This window comes from Stereum hirsutum (genome assembly GCF_000264905.1).
Source record: "Stereum hirsutum FP-91666 SS1 unplaced genomic scaffold STEHIscaffold_9, whole genome shotgun sequence".
NCBI classification, from domain to species: domain Eukaryota; kingdom Fungi; phylum Basidiomycota; class Agaricomycetes; order Russulales; family Stereaceae; genus Stereum; species Stereum hirsutum.
The window spans coordinates 1,393,383-1,408,799 of record NW_006763139.1 but is presented as its reverse complement, the minus strand read 5'-3'; the positions used below and the strand labels follow the sequence as shown (position 1 = coordinate 1,408,799).

The following is a 15,417-nucleotide window of genomic DNA, read 5'->3' as shown; positions in this document are numbered from 1 at the left end:
ACCAATCCCGAAGCAAAGCAAGATATCCCACTTATCCAGTGACCCCGACGCTCCGAGAAAATCATGCAGCCAAACTACGCCACATACCATCCGAAGGTAACCTGCTCCTCGCCTGCAAGATCTTCAACGCCCTCTGTCTCCCCGTGTTCACCGACACCCCCGCTCCTCCCCGCATCCCCTCAATCTCCGCATCCGACCCTAAGGACGAGCCCAACTCGTCATCATCCCCTACGCCCAGCTCGATGAAGTCGAGGGCACCGGGATCCATAGGCCTGCTACGATCGCGTTCTGCGTATTGTGCTTTACGTTGTGCGACGGAGGAGCTTGGACGGAGGGGTGGGACGAGGACTCCGTAGCGGTCTGTGTAGGATGTCTTGGGTTCTCGTGAGATAGATTTGGAGAGTGGACTTATGACCATAGGGAGGGATTTGGCTAGGGTCTGTGACCAGTGCGTTGCTAAAAGGATAAGAGAATTCAGAATGACGGTTCTTTAATTCGTTTGGTAATGAATATGGATGAATGCGAACCTTCTGAGTTAGGCAGTGGCATCGCGACCCCACTCGATGGACGTTGACGAGCCGAAACCACAGAATCACCCTCCTCGGTGCCCTCATCATCCTCATCATCCTCATCAACCTGAGCCGGCGGACTACCAATAAATCTCGGTTTTCCACCCGATCGACTACCGAACAATTCCCAAGCTTTGCCGTCCCTTCTCCATGCACTCCTATGACTTGGCGTACCAGCCGCCACAAGTCTCGAGATCTCCTCCTCCCTAGGACTGAGCGGTTGGTCGTCGTATACTGACGTTGCGCTCGAGCTTGAATCCTTCCGTTCTGATCCTGGCTGGATATCTTGTGATAGTGACGTAGAGGGAGAAGCACGAAGGGCAGAGGGAGCAGGCAATGATGACGGTCGGAGAAGAGAGAATGATTGGGGTAGACCTGGACCGCCGCCGCTTGAGTTACGCTTTGCTGCTGGTGGACGGTTGGGCGGGACGTGCGGGTTCTCGACTAGAGGTAATACATCTGTCGACGAGGAGTCTTCGCGAGAATGGTGACTCTCTCCAGTTTCGTCCTCCAGGTCAAAAATGATCGCTGCAAGATGGAATCGATAACATTAGACACTAACAACAGCACTAAAAATAAAGATAAAGGAATAACTTACCCTCATCATCCTGATTTGCGTCGGCGGTTCCGTTTCTACTCGGCGGAGTCGTGTCCGCCTTGATGTCGAATGTGACCTTCCGTTTCGTCTTCGGAGGAGACGTTTCCACTTCAGGTTTCGATTGTTTCGGTTTCGGAGACGATGGAGGCGTCTTGTCGTTCACAGTCTTCGCTTCTCCCGTTCCCTCATTCTTGATATCCGCGGCCGCAGTGGATGCTTCTGTCGGGGACTGAACGACTCCTGTACGACTCTTGGAGCGCCCAGCATCACGAGCCTGAGCCGCTTCCTTCATCTGAGCTTCTATGTCGACCACGTATTTGAAGCTCGTCGCGATGTCCTTGTCCTCGTTCATGTCGCGTCTGAACGAAGTCCGAAGGCTACCGTTGCTGACGCCATTAGCCGACTCGAACGAATTACGAGGCGGGGAGGACCGAGAGGACGAAACCTGGGATGTCGAACGCGCACCGTTTGTGGAGGAAGCTGTGGCAGCGTTTTCCTGTTGATATCGCGGATGGTGAAACGATGAAGTGGCCATGGACGCGGATAGAGCTGACTGTCTCAGCGAAGGTGATGCGACTCGTGCCCTGGCGCTTGGCGATGGCACGAAGTCAGGAATGGAAACAGGTGATTTCGCCGTTCCGTTCGATGACGGGATCGTATTCATAGCGGCGCCACTCTGAGGTAACTGTCCGGCGCCGTCCTTCCGTGATGACCCTGATACGTCGTTCTCCTTCCCGCCCTTGTCAAACGTTGATAGACCTTCCTTAAACTCGATCCAGAGAGCCTGAACCTGCGAGCGGAGGATGTCCTCTGCGGCGTGGATTTCGGCAACTTTGGCTTGGATCACCTGAGCTAGATAATCGTCCGCGGCTTGTCGGATGGCATGGGAGCGAGCAGAAGCGAGGGAGTCGAGTTGCCGGAAGACGATGTGGGAAGGAGTAAATGGGGCGGGAGGGAATAATGGAGGCAAAGGTGGGAGGTGTGAGTAGGTCTCGTGTTGGACGTTCGATGTGGTGTCGTGGAGATGATTCCACGTGAAATCCGCAGAAGGAGAGGGTGGCGGGGTTGGTAGTACAACATTGAATATGGGGGAAAAATATGGAGACTTCTCCGCTGCAACAATAGCCTCTCCTATCTGTAAATGAGCACGAGTAAGCTTTGCTTTCTGAGGGAACATCGACCGAGGAAAGGGCCACAGTAAATTTCTCCCGGGAGGCGTGGCTCAAAAAGCTGGTGGTGTGACAGAGTGAATCATAGTATTAAAAGGATAACTCACAATGCACTGTTTCGATACGTCGATCCACCCGGAGCTGCTTCTCAAAACCTCCTCTTCTACCCAGTCCTCTGTCGGTAGCACCGGACCTTCGGAGCTATCGACATCCAAAGGTGTTGCCTGCAAAACTCGGTATACAAGTAGATGACAGATAAGACATGTCAAGGAGACATGCTGTAGCACTTGGGACGAAGATGGCGACGAATCCGAGTCATGACTGGACTTTATTCGTTTTCGTGTCCGAAGCGTTAGATGATTGTGGACCTGTGCCACATAATTATTGTTAATACGAGACAGTTTATTTCATAGGAGGAAAAAAAAACTGACAACGGTGAGACCTATTTCTCCAACGTACAACGGCTCAAAGTCTGCGTCCTCTTGCGGGGAAGTTGTCCGCTCATGTGGTTGTGGCCGTATTCGAACGTTCAGACATTTACAGGCTCGATCGGCCATGACAGGTTTCGAAAAAGATTCGGCTATAGACAAGATGGTGCGGAGTTGAGTTAAATCTGGTCGAGTGCACTGTTCGATAGTATGAGATGGGCCAGCGAGCATCGGCTAGAGGGGCATCAAGCTGGCGAATGCGGTGACGGCGAAAGCGAAGACGGTAAGTAAAAGGCGCTCAAATCGACTTCACCTCCCTTTCTTCCGGCCCGAGATCCGTGGCACAAGACCAGGGCCACCGAGTCACTCCTGTCTCCTGCTCTAACGGTTATGTCGCTCCTCTGCACGCTACAACACGCCTTGGTCTTTGGCTATCGACCATGACAAAATTCCTGTTTTCGCTTGCCCTCTCAATCGTCGAAGGACCCTTGCTCCCTGAAGGCATCTCCCAGTTGTCGCGATTGTCGACGTTCTTGTAAAATTGTTCTATTATCTGGATGTCATTCAAAGAAGATTTACCCGTCAGCTGATAGGAGATGCTTTTTGAAGGGGTTTTACGCTGACATTGACTCTGTCTTCGTATACTTATGCCGGGTACGCTACGTCTGTCAGTGGCTACGATCGCTCGCGTTAAGCAGTGAACTAGTGAATAGTGACGTCTCGACAATGTCATCCACAGCAAAAGCTCGAAAATCCCGACATATCCCGATCTCGCTATTCTCGTTGACGCAGCCCACATTGCGGTACTGCAATAGCTGTTGCAACCGTCTGCGCGTACCACGAGAACCTAACGAGAACCCCGAAAGTACGAGAAGCAGGCGATCCTCATGATCCTCGTGTTCGCCGGTCGGGTTGAGAGCTCTGGCTATTTGGACAGGAGTGACTACGGCGGACCGCAGCTCTGTCGAAACTTGCATCCCTCGCTCACCGCAGCTACTTCCTCGGAATAACCGTACAACATTCCTAGAAAACACTGCTCGCCATACGTCACTCCGGAGGATATACCGCCGTCTGCAGGACCTATTTATACAGCTTTTGACTTTCGGTTTAGCTTCATCAACGATCTCTCCCTCTTGCCAGTAATCTTGGTGCTTCGCCAGTGAGATCAGTCCATTCATTTTTCTCACCTTCAGCGTTCATTCGAGGAGGATTAGGTGAGCATTCCTTCTTCTCGTCTCTGTTGTCTTTACCGCCAGTTTCTTTTGGTGTATCCAATATTCTTTGCGCTACGTGCATAGTTTTGTCAAAGTCATATTACGACTGTGTGGTTCTCATTAATTCCATCTAATTATCTCTCTTTATGGTGGCTGATTCCTTTCTTCTGCCAATGGTGCCCTCAACGATACTTGGAACTCTCCGACATCGCTCCTAGCTATGTTCCGAGTCTTGGCTTCTGCCGCCATGGCAGGCCTCGCTGCAGGCCCTGTCTTGTCGGCCGCACGTAGCTTGCCTCGCGCGGATTCTACTTCACCTACTATCAACACGACGTACGGATCAGTCCAAGGTAGATCGCATCGAAAGTTCACCGGGCAGGACGATTTCCTGACATCATTTCCCAACAGGTACCACCTCAGCTTACCGAGACAACATAACAGTTTACAAGGGTATCCCATACGCTGCACCACCAACTGGTTCGAGCCGATGGACGCCTCCGTCTGCTCCAGAAGCTTGGACCGACGTCTATAACGCCAGCTCCTTCGGTGCCGATTGCGCCCAATCGTACAGCGCTGCGGGCATCTTCTCGTCCGGCAGCGAGAACATCAGCGAGGACTGTCTCTACCTGAACATCTGGACCCCGACTTATAACGATACCACCGACCTCACTTCCCAGAACCTCCCCGTCTTTTTCTGGATCTACGGTGGGCGCTTCTCCGGAGGTGCAGGCTCTGTTCCAACGTACGACGGTTCCGGCCTTGCCGCGAAGGATATCATCGTCGTCACGATCAACTACCGTCTCGGCCCCTTCGGTTTCCTCGCCCATCCTGACCTCAGCGCTGAGTCCGCCTACAACGCCTCCGGCAACTACGGCTTGCTCGACCAACAATTCGCCCTGCAATGGGTTCACGATAACATCGCCAACTTCGGCGGTAACCCGGACCAGATCGTCGTCGGCGGTCAGTCTGCTGGTTCGGCGAGTGCGCTCGACATAATGTGGAGTCCGCTCTCCAGGGACCTGATCGCCGGTGTCATCGCGGAGAGTGGTGCTCGTGGCCCCAACGATCCCGTCACGGGCAGCGCCGCCACGAGTTGGCGTAACAGGACGGCTGCCGAGGCCGAGGGTGTCGACTTCGTCGCCAACTCGCTGAACGTGTCCACCATCGCCGAGGCGCGCAATCTCTCGATGGACACTCTTCTCACGTACGATTCTCTGGGCGACGACACCATTTTCGACGGGACACAGTTCGAGAACCTCACCAGCGCATTCATGGCTCCCCCTCTCTGGCGCCCCGTCATCGACGGCTACGTCCTTATCTATTCCTACAGCGAAGCTCTCCGCACGGGCGACCACGGCGACGTCCCCATCCTCACCGGCAACAACAAGGACGAGTCGGGCGCGTCCCCCGATACTGATTACACCACTGACGAATACACTACCGACTACACTGAGATGTTCGGGAACTTCTCCACCGAGTTCTTGGAGCTCTATCCGGGCGACAACGAGACTCAGGCCTCCGACAACAGCAATGAGCTTTTCCGCGATATGAGCCGTGTCGGGACGTGGTTGTGGTCTGTCGACTGGGCTGCTGGAGGCGCGAAGAGCAACGTTTACACTTACTACTTCACCCACGCTCCGGAGGAGAGCGAATCCTCGGGTGCCTACCACGGTGCCGAGCTTTGGTACAGTACGTTCACCGTCTCCTCACTCACCCCCTCGACGTTTAATTTCCCCTTGTTGACGCTTTCCATTTCGTCTTATCAGCGTTTAACAACATCCCCTACGCCGACTTCAACACGACCGATGTCTGGAACAGCACCGACTACGCCATCGAGAGCGTCATGTCCGACTACTGGGCCAACTTCATCAGGACCGGCAACCCGAACGGCGATAACACCACCAGCGGCACCAACTTGACGTACTGGCCTCCCAGCACGAACGCGTCGAAGCAGACGATGTGGCTCGGTGATGCGTGGGGACCTGGCGAAATCTCGGATTCGGACGATAGGATCAGTTTCCTTGAGAGCTGGTATGCGACGTTGCAGGAGTGGTAGATAGGGTCGTCGGGCTTGCTGCTTGTTGCTCTCTTTTCACCGCTTCTTCGATGTTCGAGTTCTCAGCCATATTCGCTATGCAGTTGCTCTCCATCCCCACTCCATCGTTTCCCACTTGGTTTCACCTTATTTATAATTCGAAGCTTTTCATCAACGGACTTACGGTAACTTTGTCTTACGTCGCCTTTTGGTTTTTAGCGGTACGGTATCTTCACCATACGCATGTCCTCGCAACTGCTACTTTACAGTCGTTTGCACTTCTGAACCCCTTAATTCAACGCGAATGATTCCTGCTGCAGACTCTGGTATGGGCATCCCGTCGCCGACTAGACGCCGATCCCGTTCAACGCATCGCGCTCGTTTCTCCTCACTTCATTGGAAGCGACAACAAATGTCGCTCGTTGGATTGATCGAGTGAGGCTTCAGCAACTACAATGGGAGCGAGAGAGCGAGAGACTCTGGTCCGCTCAATGCGTGAATGCTGACGTCGTGCATCGTCAACCCGCTCACAGCTACACAGGAAAATCCAGGTGGAGCAGAAGATATTATTCCGGCTAACAAAACAGATACAGTACATCCATCCATTGAATAGCGTGAACAACGCTACACGATTGACCAAACTCTAATCGTTGGAAATTGGAATCAGATTTCCCCAAGCGACAAACCAAAGCACGATCCTCACGCTTCTACTTCGTCTTTTTGCTCTCAACCTTTCCAGCGGCGTCTTTCGTCTCTTCCTCCTCCGGAACCAAAACTTGTCCATACTCGTTGACGCGCTTGGGGTCGACGCGGTATATCCAGCGCTGAACAAAAACGAAAAAAGAGATCAGAAGACAATACAAGGGCACAAGATTAGGTGAGATGTGAGGTGATGTACCTGGTACAAGAATACAGCGAAGACAACGTCGTCTCTGAAACACGCCAAGCGGTGCAGGATGGGCATTTTTATGATGAAACTGGTGGGACAGGATTGAGAAAAGCTGTATCATGTCAGGAGCATGAGTTGAATGGGCGAACGTACGCGAACAGGTCGTCGATGACGGTAGAGAGCGACTTGTAGACCATGGCTTTCATGGGCATGTGGGCGACGCTCTTGAGCTTGTAGTTGATGATGAGTTGTGGAATCAATTGAGCCTGTGCAATTCACATTTAGCGTTGCAGGTAGTGGATGAGGAAAACAAGCGAGGAACTTACGAATCCGAACATGTAGACGAAGGACGTCAAGGTAGAGATCACGAAACTGTACCAGCCCCTATGGGTCTCGTACAACAACGAATAGCCTGTGTAGATCGCAAGACTGGGGATGGTGAAGTACGAGACGTAACGGAAGGCCAGTTTGTCGTATCTGAGAGAAGAGATAACTCTGAGTATTTGGGGAGAGCGTAAAGGATGGAGTTTCTCACTCTTGGGTCTTTTTCTCGTCTTCGCTGAGTACGTGCTTATCTGGAACTCTGGAGTCAAAAATATGGTAATAACAGAAAATGTGGATATAATCCCACCTTTGACAACGATGGTGTACGGAAGAATAGAGCCCGCAGGAGAGGATTCGAGTTTGATATCGACGGCTTTCGTAATCTGAGAGTGACAGACGTAAAGTCGATTTAGGGCAAGAGATGAAGAGTTCTAAGAGTTCATACCTTCCACGCTTCAACGAGGACACCCATTCCAGACGTCTTCATCGCGTTTATAGTCAGGTCAGGCTCGAGTTCGGTACTTTAAGTAGCGCTCACCATCAGAATCATCCAACTCGTTTGCTGCTGATTGTCGAGCAGATATAAGAGGACCACAATTTGCACGAAAACGTTCGTGACGATCTATCGGCGAGGAAGTTGTCAGCCCACAGGCCACAATATACAGCTAGTCATATCAGGCTTACCGAGCTACAGAGAATGAATTAATTAAGCATAAGGCGCGATAACATATGACGATCACATACCGAACAGAAACACCGGTGAGCTCGTCCTTCTTCCTCCAATGCGACACATCGGAGCTGAAAGCCAACATCTCGAACCTATTCTCAAACAAGCCTCAGCATTCGAGACCCTTCGCCGAAACATCGGTGAAAAAAGACCCACAGCATATGCAACAAGCTGACCGCCAAGGTCAAACCCAAGTAGTAAGGGTTCGTCTCAAGCAGAATGCGCTTCAGCTCGTCGAGTTCGCCTCCAGTCCCGCCTTGCTGCTTTGCCGCCTCGTTGAATCCAACAGTCATGGAGGAAAACATTTGGAACTTAAAGTACGTCATGGGCTGAAAGACGATCTGAAGAGGAAGGACCGGGGTAGTGCTATTGATTTCGATGTATTGAGACCGGAGGTGCCAGAACTCGTTGGGGAAGACGATGGGCTGATTGGCCAAACGGTGAGTGACCAATCCTGAATGCGAAAGATGGTAAGCGTACCTTATAATAGCCTTTTGTACCAGTCTCATCACGCATTCCGGGGATGAGCTCGATGTCTAAACTGCCGGTTAGAGACGGCGCAAAAATAAATCTGTATCAGGACTGACGTTCGTGAACAGGGGCCGGAAGCTGGCTGTATTGCAGTGTTGGAGCATCGCTGACCAGTGCCAATGTAAGATTCTGTCATTGGAACTACTGAGTATTTGATCAGCCAAGTAAACGAGCTCAAAGAACATGCCTGGTGCCAGTAGGATATGATGACCTCGGCTTCCTCCTGACAAGTTAGTTGTGAGCGGGTAATGGCGATGATATTATATTGAATAGTGTGCATACTTCAGCACCGTCTTCTTCATCATCGCCACTATCCAACAATTTCTTCTCCTTGCGGGCCTTCGGCTTTGGCAAGTAGCGGGTCAACACTGAGATTTGCAGTTTGGTCAACAAATATTGCGGTAAGAGCCTGATTGCTCACGCTTGCGAACGTGACGGAAGGAGTTCACGTCAAAATCGTGACTCGTAGGATCCAGGCTCGCACTATCTTTCACTAGTACAACGTCGAGCCACAAAGAACCGTTATTCTGGACCGACTGTGGCGCCACCCATCAAGTCAGAACTGCATCTACACGTCATAGCCATAAAACGAAGTGAACGTACCTCAGGGATTGTGACCTCATAATCCACTACTCTTGACTCTTTCCAGTCTCCGAATGTAATATTCTCCCACATGAAGTTTGGTAAATCTCCATCCGTGCGCCTAGGTAGGATATCGCTCATTGACGGATCGGACGTGAGCCGAACGTGCATAGTGACGGAAATATTCTGCGGCCATGCAGGAAAAGCTTGTACAGGAGGGAGGCTGAAGGGGTTCACTTCGCCTTGTGGAACGTGATGTGCTGCAGGCGCAGCGCCTGGCGAGACCACAGCGGGGGGCGGCGTCACAGCAGCTGGTTTCGGAGCAAAATATCTCGTCGCTGAAGAAAATAAAGAACAATTCGGCAATTTAAGATTATCAGGCTTATCAAGAGATAGAATAGAATTTACCGAGCTGCGAGACGGCATATACGAGGACAATTTGCTGAAGGGCGGATTAGCACCGGTATACAAGAACAGTTCGGAGAACATACTTGAGCAATCCCAAAAAAGCGGCGGAAGGTAGATTGTTCTGGCTGTCCGGCTGCTGCATCGCCTGCGGTGGCCTGGCGAGGAGGCATGTCAAGTATGAGCACGTCGTGGAGAACGACGTCGACGCTTTCAAGAAAGATACGCGACCCGCGCCAGGCTTGCGGCAGGGCCACAACCGCGAACGGAAGAACCGCACATGGCAGCCACGCAAAAGTGGCGAACGCAAGCTGACCACTGGCAGCCGAGACGCTTGTCTGCTTTACACTCCCACTGTCCAACCCGTTCCTACGATGCCGGTACGCGCCTTGTCTCTGATTCTCTTGGCTTACACTGACAACATCTCGTATATTCAGAAACATTACTGTGACTACTGCGACGTTTACTTGACACACGACTCAGCGTCAGGTGAGTTTTCACCTTCCTTCGAGTCTAACGAGACGCTCAACAAGCAGTTTGCGATTTACTTAGTTCGCAAGGCCCACAATAGCGGCAGGAATCATCTTGCAAACGTTCGGGATTACTACGCTTGTGAGTTCACATTTATATGATGCATACGCATAATACTGACGCGAAGGGAGTGAAGCCCTTGGTCATGACAAGGCCCAAAGCATCATTGACCAAATCACCTCGGCGTTTGAGTCTGGTGGAGGTCCACCTCCTGGAGGATTCGGTTTTGGCCCACAGCATATCAGTGAAAACCCGGGATTCCCCTCGTCTGGCCCTCCACCAGGGTATGGCATGCCACCCGCTGGCTTTGGCGGACCTCCTGGTTTTCGTGAGTTCCTTACACAGAAGGATAGGATTGATTGACGAGTTAAACTGATTATACTTCTTCAAGCCTCTCGTCCTCCCTTCCCTCCTGGAGGCGGGTTTGGTGGGCCACCAGGCATGATGGGTATGCCTGGGGCCCCTGGTGCTCCTCCATTTCCTCCTAATGGTGGTATGCCGCCCGGTATGGGTGGGCCCCCGCCTGGCTTCTCAGGTACGTGCATTCCTCCCGTACATTATTCTGAGCTCTCATAGAATAATGTACCTGTCTTGGTATAGCTCCTCCATTCCCTCCTCAAGGCGGTGTCGCACCACCCTTCCCGCCCTCGAACGCAGCCAACCTACCGCCCTTCCCTCCAAACTTCCAAGGAGCACAAGGCCAGAGCCCCCCGAACTTCGCCAATCTTCCGCCCAACCCCAACGGACAGGGTCCTCCGTCCAACGGCGCACCCCCAGGCGGCGGAGCAGGTCCTACTGTACACCCTGACAGGATGAAGTTCTTGAACGGGCCGAGGTAAAGGTCGTAGGTAAACTGCCGATGAGTCGTTGCACCTGTTACTTCTCTTCCGTTTTCTCTTTTCTTCTGTATTCTCGCGCTCTCGTGTCTTGTTGGTCTGTATGTTGTGGATCAAAAGTGCTCTGATCGTTTGCTCCGTTCTTTCCCTGCTGATCCCCTTTACATGACTAGGGCGGGATCGGGTACGACGTAGCTGGCTTCAAAACCATTGGGGAATAGTATGATTTTCTTTGCTTTAAAAGAAAGGCGTGATGTACTTAGAACCCGTGTACCGGAGAAACCTACCGTGGCTTCTTAGGCACCCTGAATTTTGAAGGTAAAGTTGCGAACAACAAAGAGGAAGATCGCCCCTTTTTACTTCGAGATCAATAGAGAGCAGGACAGTGGAGGTCGGGAGCCCGTTCCGTCATGGCCTTTCAAAATTTCGATATACGCGTTTCTGCTCATACTTCAATGCTCAGTCTTCTATACGAACCTAACTCCAATCTGTGCAGGATTTTCACTCAAGAACGACTCCGAGTCACTATCTTCCGGACCATCTTGGTATGCATGTGGTGCAGGTTTTTCGAGGACTGGAAATAGAACTCTGGAGGCCATCAGCCTTACAACTGACCACCGTGCATGTTATTCCACTCCGTCTGTGGTCACCGTGCCACGAATTCGTCATCGTGTCTTCTCTTATTCTGTCTTGTTTGTCCCATCGCGAATCCCCTTGGCGCTCTCACAATACGCAAAATGACGGAAGACTTCTAACCCCCGACTCTCGTGACGATATCTTGCCATGAAGCACATGTTGATTTTCTTCTTTTAACAGCTGAGCGAATTGGTCTGCTACCGCTATCACCGCCCCAACGGACCTCAAGTTCTGGCGAGATTTGCGCGGCTATCCCACCCGTGCTCAAATTCTGTGTATCTTCAAGGTCAGTGTGCTCTGCTCTAATGGGCTACCTGTCTCCTAGACATGATCACCTTTTAGGCGTCGATTCCAGTATGCATTCCATCGTGCTAGAATTCTAGTATGGGAAACCCCGAGATCACCACAAAGCCGTTCTTCTGAGGGCGACCTCCACTCTGCCGACTTGCTTCTATCTCTCAACCCGGGTCTTGTGCTCGCTGTGCTAAAGAAAGAGCACCAACGCCACTTCTGCTTCCGTTCAACCATTCGCCTGTGGATCCGTTCTATAAAACACGGTCCGAAGAATAACCATACGCCATCCTGAGCCTTCCATCTCCCGTCCACCATGAAGCTCAGCGTAGCCCTCTCTCTTGCATTCTTGTGCGGGTCGGCTGTGGCTGACAACCTGGGAGAGCGTATGCGCAATGCTCGGTCGAGGCAGCAAGCCCATCAAGAGCGTTTCAAACGGATGCACGACGTCGAGATGACCCCTGTGGTGCATGAGCCAGGAGTGATCAAGCGTCAGGATGGTTCGCCTATCACTTTCTCGAACCCTGCCGCTCAGAAGTTCTTCGTGAACGGGACCACGATTCCAGACGGTATGTGCCAATGATGATGTTTCGATTCTGACCACAGGCAAGGCTGACAGACCGTTGAATCCTGTATGTATGTACATAGTGCCCTTCGATGCTGGTCCGTCTTGGAGCGGATTGATGCCTATCTCCGGTAATGCCAATGAAACGAGGCAACTATTCTTTTGGTGCGTACTGATCTCGCTGCGCCCACGATGGTAACTTCCTACCTCACTATCTGACGTCTGCCACAGGTTCTGGCCCACGACGAACGCGTCGAATGCTAACGACCTCGTTTTCTGGACAAATGGTCCGTCATGCTGTGTATTCTTCGTTGTGGCAATGAACTACCCCTAACACGTCGTCGTCCTCAAGGTGGCCCTGGCTGCTCTTCGCTCGAAGGATTCTTACAGGAGAACGGTCCGATCTGTGAGCCAGTTTCAAACCTAGGTTCTCTTCGTGGCGTTCCGAGATTGATGTCTTTTGTATTTGATCAGCGTGGTCCTGGGGTCAGGCTCAACCTACGCCGTGCGTATCCCAAAACTTTGTGTAATGAAAGCCTGACCGAAGATTGTTTGACCAGTAATCCATTCTCGTGGACCCAATTGGCCAACGTGGTCTGGGTGGAACAACCGGTCGGAGTAAGCCTTTGTTAGATTTGATGTCTGCCAGAAAGAAGATCATTGATCCGAGCGATATCTATCGTCTTATAGACCGGTTTCAGCCAAGGCACTCCCGATATCTCGAACGACGACGAGCTCGCAGCTGAGGTTATGGGCTTTTTGCAACAATTCCTGGAAGTATTCGATGAGCTGAAGGGAAGCGATTTCTACGTGACGGGCGAAAGCGTGAGTGGTCTCGGTTTGCTGTGTTGTCTGTTCTGATACTTACTGCCTATGATCATGGTGTTCAGTATGCTGGCTTCTGTAAGCAAGCGAACGATTTCTTGTCTCCAGCTGGTCAGGAGGCTGACGACTGTCAATGCGCTAGACGTTCCATATATCGCGAACTTCATCTACGAACATCCAGGTGAACTCGACTTGAACCTGAGGGGAATATCGATCGCAGACCCTTCGCTCTCATACGATTTCGTACAGGAGGACATCCCCGCTCTGCGCTTTGCTCAGGTGAAGTGCCATCCATACATCCACCTCTCGCCTCAATTCAGCGTTAATGAGTCAGGGTACCGATATATTATATATAGGCCAACGCGAACGTCTTCCCATTCAACAGCACGTTCATGGCTCAGCTGCAGAACATCTCCGACACCTGCGGGTTCACGGATTACCTCGACTTCGTGACGTACCCGCCGGCTGGACAGTTGCCTTTCCCCGCTGGTGTGATCAACGGAACGACGTCCTTGGAGCGTTCGTGTGGTATTTGGGATATGATCATCGACGCGGTGCAGCTGTGTGTATACATAGACCTTTTTCTGTCATGCATACGTGCTGAATTTTTTTTTGGATGGAAGGATTAATCCGGCATTCGACGTTTATCGAGTTACGGAGGCTTGGCCTATTCCGTGGAGCGTTCTTGGGTTCCCTCGTTCGACTCAAGAGTTCATTTACTTCAATAGGTACGCACTCTCGTATCATGCTCTTCTCCGCCTTAGTTCTTACTTCTCTCTCCTCTCACAGGACGGACGTAAGTACATCATCTCTCCCGCATTCGCAATAGGTCCGGGACGACATAATCATAATAATACAAACTACTACTGTCTGCTACAGGTCCAAGACGCCATCCACGCGCCCCACATCACCTGGTCCGATTGCTCGAACGGCGCGGTGTACATCAACGCCACGACGGGCAGAAGCGGACGTGACCAGAGCATTCCATCGACACTGAGCGTCCTGCCAAACGTCATCGAGAAGAGCGAGCGGACGGTCATCTTGCACGGTCTGGCGGATTTCATCCTGCTCGCGGAGGGAACTCGTATCGCTATCCAGTAAGTCCTATCACGACCGGCTCCTCAAGTCTCATTCTGCTCCGACCTTGACACTGTGGTACCGGCGACAGGAATATGACTTGGGGTGGAGCGCAGGGGTTCCAGACTCCGATCGAAAATGAGACATTTAGCGTGAAGGATATGGGAGTGTATGGGAATATGCACCAGGAGAGGAACTTGACCTGTACGTCATGATTCATCTACTCTGTGGTTCACCTTTCCGTGCTGCAGCTCATTAATTCCGCCATGGATGTCCAGACGTCGAGTTCTACTACAGTGGACATATGACCCCACGTAAGTCTATCGGATACATCGCACCCGTGACACTGGAACGATGCTAACCGGCTGCTTTTGTTCGCGATAGAATTCGTACCCTGGGCGGCGTTCCAGACTGCTGCTTTCTTGTTAGGAAAGGCCGACTCGCCTTCGGCTGCGTGAGTGACAGTTGATTGCGCTTAGTGCTGTAACATGAAAGGAACGGAAAGACGGGGTTGCGTATGTATGTATCACAATGTTGTATAGCATGGCTGATTGGCTAGGATCTTCACGGAACGAAAGTATTACCTGGTGGCGCCGTTCGTCATCTTCCAGAGGCGCAAGTCTGGCCGGATATTCAAGATGACACTGGCGTTGATTCTGACAGCTGGGAACAAGCCACTGGAACCAGGAAATGACGTCGACATACTTTTTGACCAGCCAAAGTGGGGAATATATTTGACAGGCGCTCCTCAACCGCAGCTAAGGACGAGACGAACACAGTGTGCGAACGTCGCCGGTACTTAGCATGCTCCAAAAACGTCGAACATGAAATGAAAGAGCGGAGAGGAATATTAATGTGAACCAAGAACGATCCGCCGGCGGAGAAGCACGTCTGGCGCACGTGGAAATGCTCGCGACCGAGCTGTCAAAGCGCGCCACAACGCTTTCTCACGGCTCTGAAAGAAGGAGCGATGAACGAATGAAGAAGGTGGCGTGGCCCCTATTTGTCTGCACCACCACCCAACTCGAACGGACACTACGCCACACCGCGACCTCGCACCGTCTACGACTCCCAGGCCGCACTACTCACCTCTGGATAGGTTCAAGGAACTGGTCCAGGCTTAGCGGTGGCGAGAATAGAAGGACTGTTAGCGAGAAAGGGAGGAGCAGGGCAAGAGGGCAAGGT

General features: G+C 52.0%; 5 protein-coding genes across 5 annotated transcripts; 3 read left to right on the top strand and 2 right to left on the bottom strand.

Moving 5' to 3' along the window:
- Positions 1-61: 61 nt before the first annotated feature.
- Positions 62-2,344, bottom strand: STEHIDRAFT_158230 (uncharacterized protein; the record flags this gene model as incomplete). Its single annotated transcript, XM_007305550.1, has 3 exons — positions 62-456; positions 528-1,097; positions 1,168-2,344. The coding sequence occupies 3 exons, from the start codon at positions 2,342-2,344 to the stop codon at positions 62-64; spliced, it is 2,142 nt and encodes a 713-aa protein (XP_007305612.1).
- Positions 2,345-4,225: 1,881 nt separating this feature from the next.
- On the top strand, positions 4,226-6,034 carry STEHIDRAFT_59247 (alpha/beta-hydrolase; the record flags this gene model as incomplete). Its single annotated transcript, XM_007305134.1, has 3 exons — positions 4,226-4,328; positions 4,387-5,667; positions 5,745-6,034. The coding sequence occupies 3 exons, from the start codon at positions 4,226-4,228 to the stop codon at positions 6,032-6,034; spliced, it is 1,674 nt and encodes a 557-aa protein (XP_007305196.1).
- A 532-nt stretch (positions 6,035-6,566) lies between these two features.
- STEHIDRAFT_81054 (cleft lip and palate associated transmembrane protein) lies at positions 6,567-9,671 on the bottom strand. Its single transcript, XM_007305237.1, has 18 exons — positions 9,558-9,671; positions 9,475-9,508; positions 9,088-9,404; positions 8,906-9,020; positions 8,767-8,852; positions 8,672-8,707; positions 8,541-8,613; positions 8,434-8,489; positions 8,110-8,378; positions 7,967-8,045; positions 7,765-7,848; positions 7,672-7,707; positions 7,534-7,609; positions 7,438-7,477; positions 7,229-7,379; positions 7,056-7,168; positions 6,912-6,990; positions 6,567-6,837 (listed from the first exon to the last, which is right to left on the bottom strand). Exons 1-18 carry the CDS (start codon positions 9,642-9,644, stop codon positions 6,721-6,723), a joined length of 1,848 nt encoding a protein of 615 aa, XP_007305299.1. The 5' UTR covers positions 9,645-9,671; the 3' UTR covers positions 6,567-6,720.
- Positions 9,672-9,822: 151 nt separating this feature from the next.
- On the top strand, positions 9,823-11,066 carry STEHIDRAFT_99202 (zf-U1-domain-containing protein). The gene is made up of 6 exons (XM_007305549.1): positions 9,823-9,851; positions 9,909-9,960; positions 10,024-10,083; positions 10,139-10,330; positions 10,394-10,537; positions 10,603-11,066. The coding sequence occupies exons 1-6, from the start codon at positions 9,846-9,848 to the stop codon at positions 10,839-10,841; spliced, it is 693 nt and encodes a 230-aa protein (XP_007305611.1). The 5' UTR covers positions 9,823-9,845; the 3' UTR covers positions 10,842-11,066.
- Positions 11,067-12,081: 1,015 nt separating this feature from the next.
- STEHIDRAFT_169473 (alpha/beta-hydrolase) lies at positions 12,082-14,800 on the top strand (the record flags this gene model as incomplete). Its single annotated transcript, XM_007305548.1, has 16 exons — positions 12,082-12,334; positions 12,414-12,495; positions 12,562-12,617; positions 12,683-12,736; positions 12,805-12,835; positions 12,891-12,948; positions 13,021-13,155; positions 13,221-13,233; positions 13,298-13,434; positions 13,512-13,717; positions 13,779-13,883; positions 13,945-13,951; positions 14,035-14,252; positions 14,324-14,436; positions 14,511-14,546; positions 14,617-14,800. The coding sequence occupies 16 exons, from the start codon at positions 12,082-12,084 to the stop codon at positions 14,688-14,690; spliced, it is 1,578 nt and encodes a 525-aa protein (XP_007305610.1). The 3' UTR covers positions 14,691-14,800.
- Between the last annotated feature and the right edge of the window lie 617 nt (positions 14,801-15,417).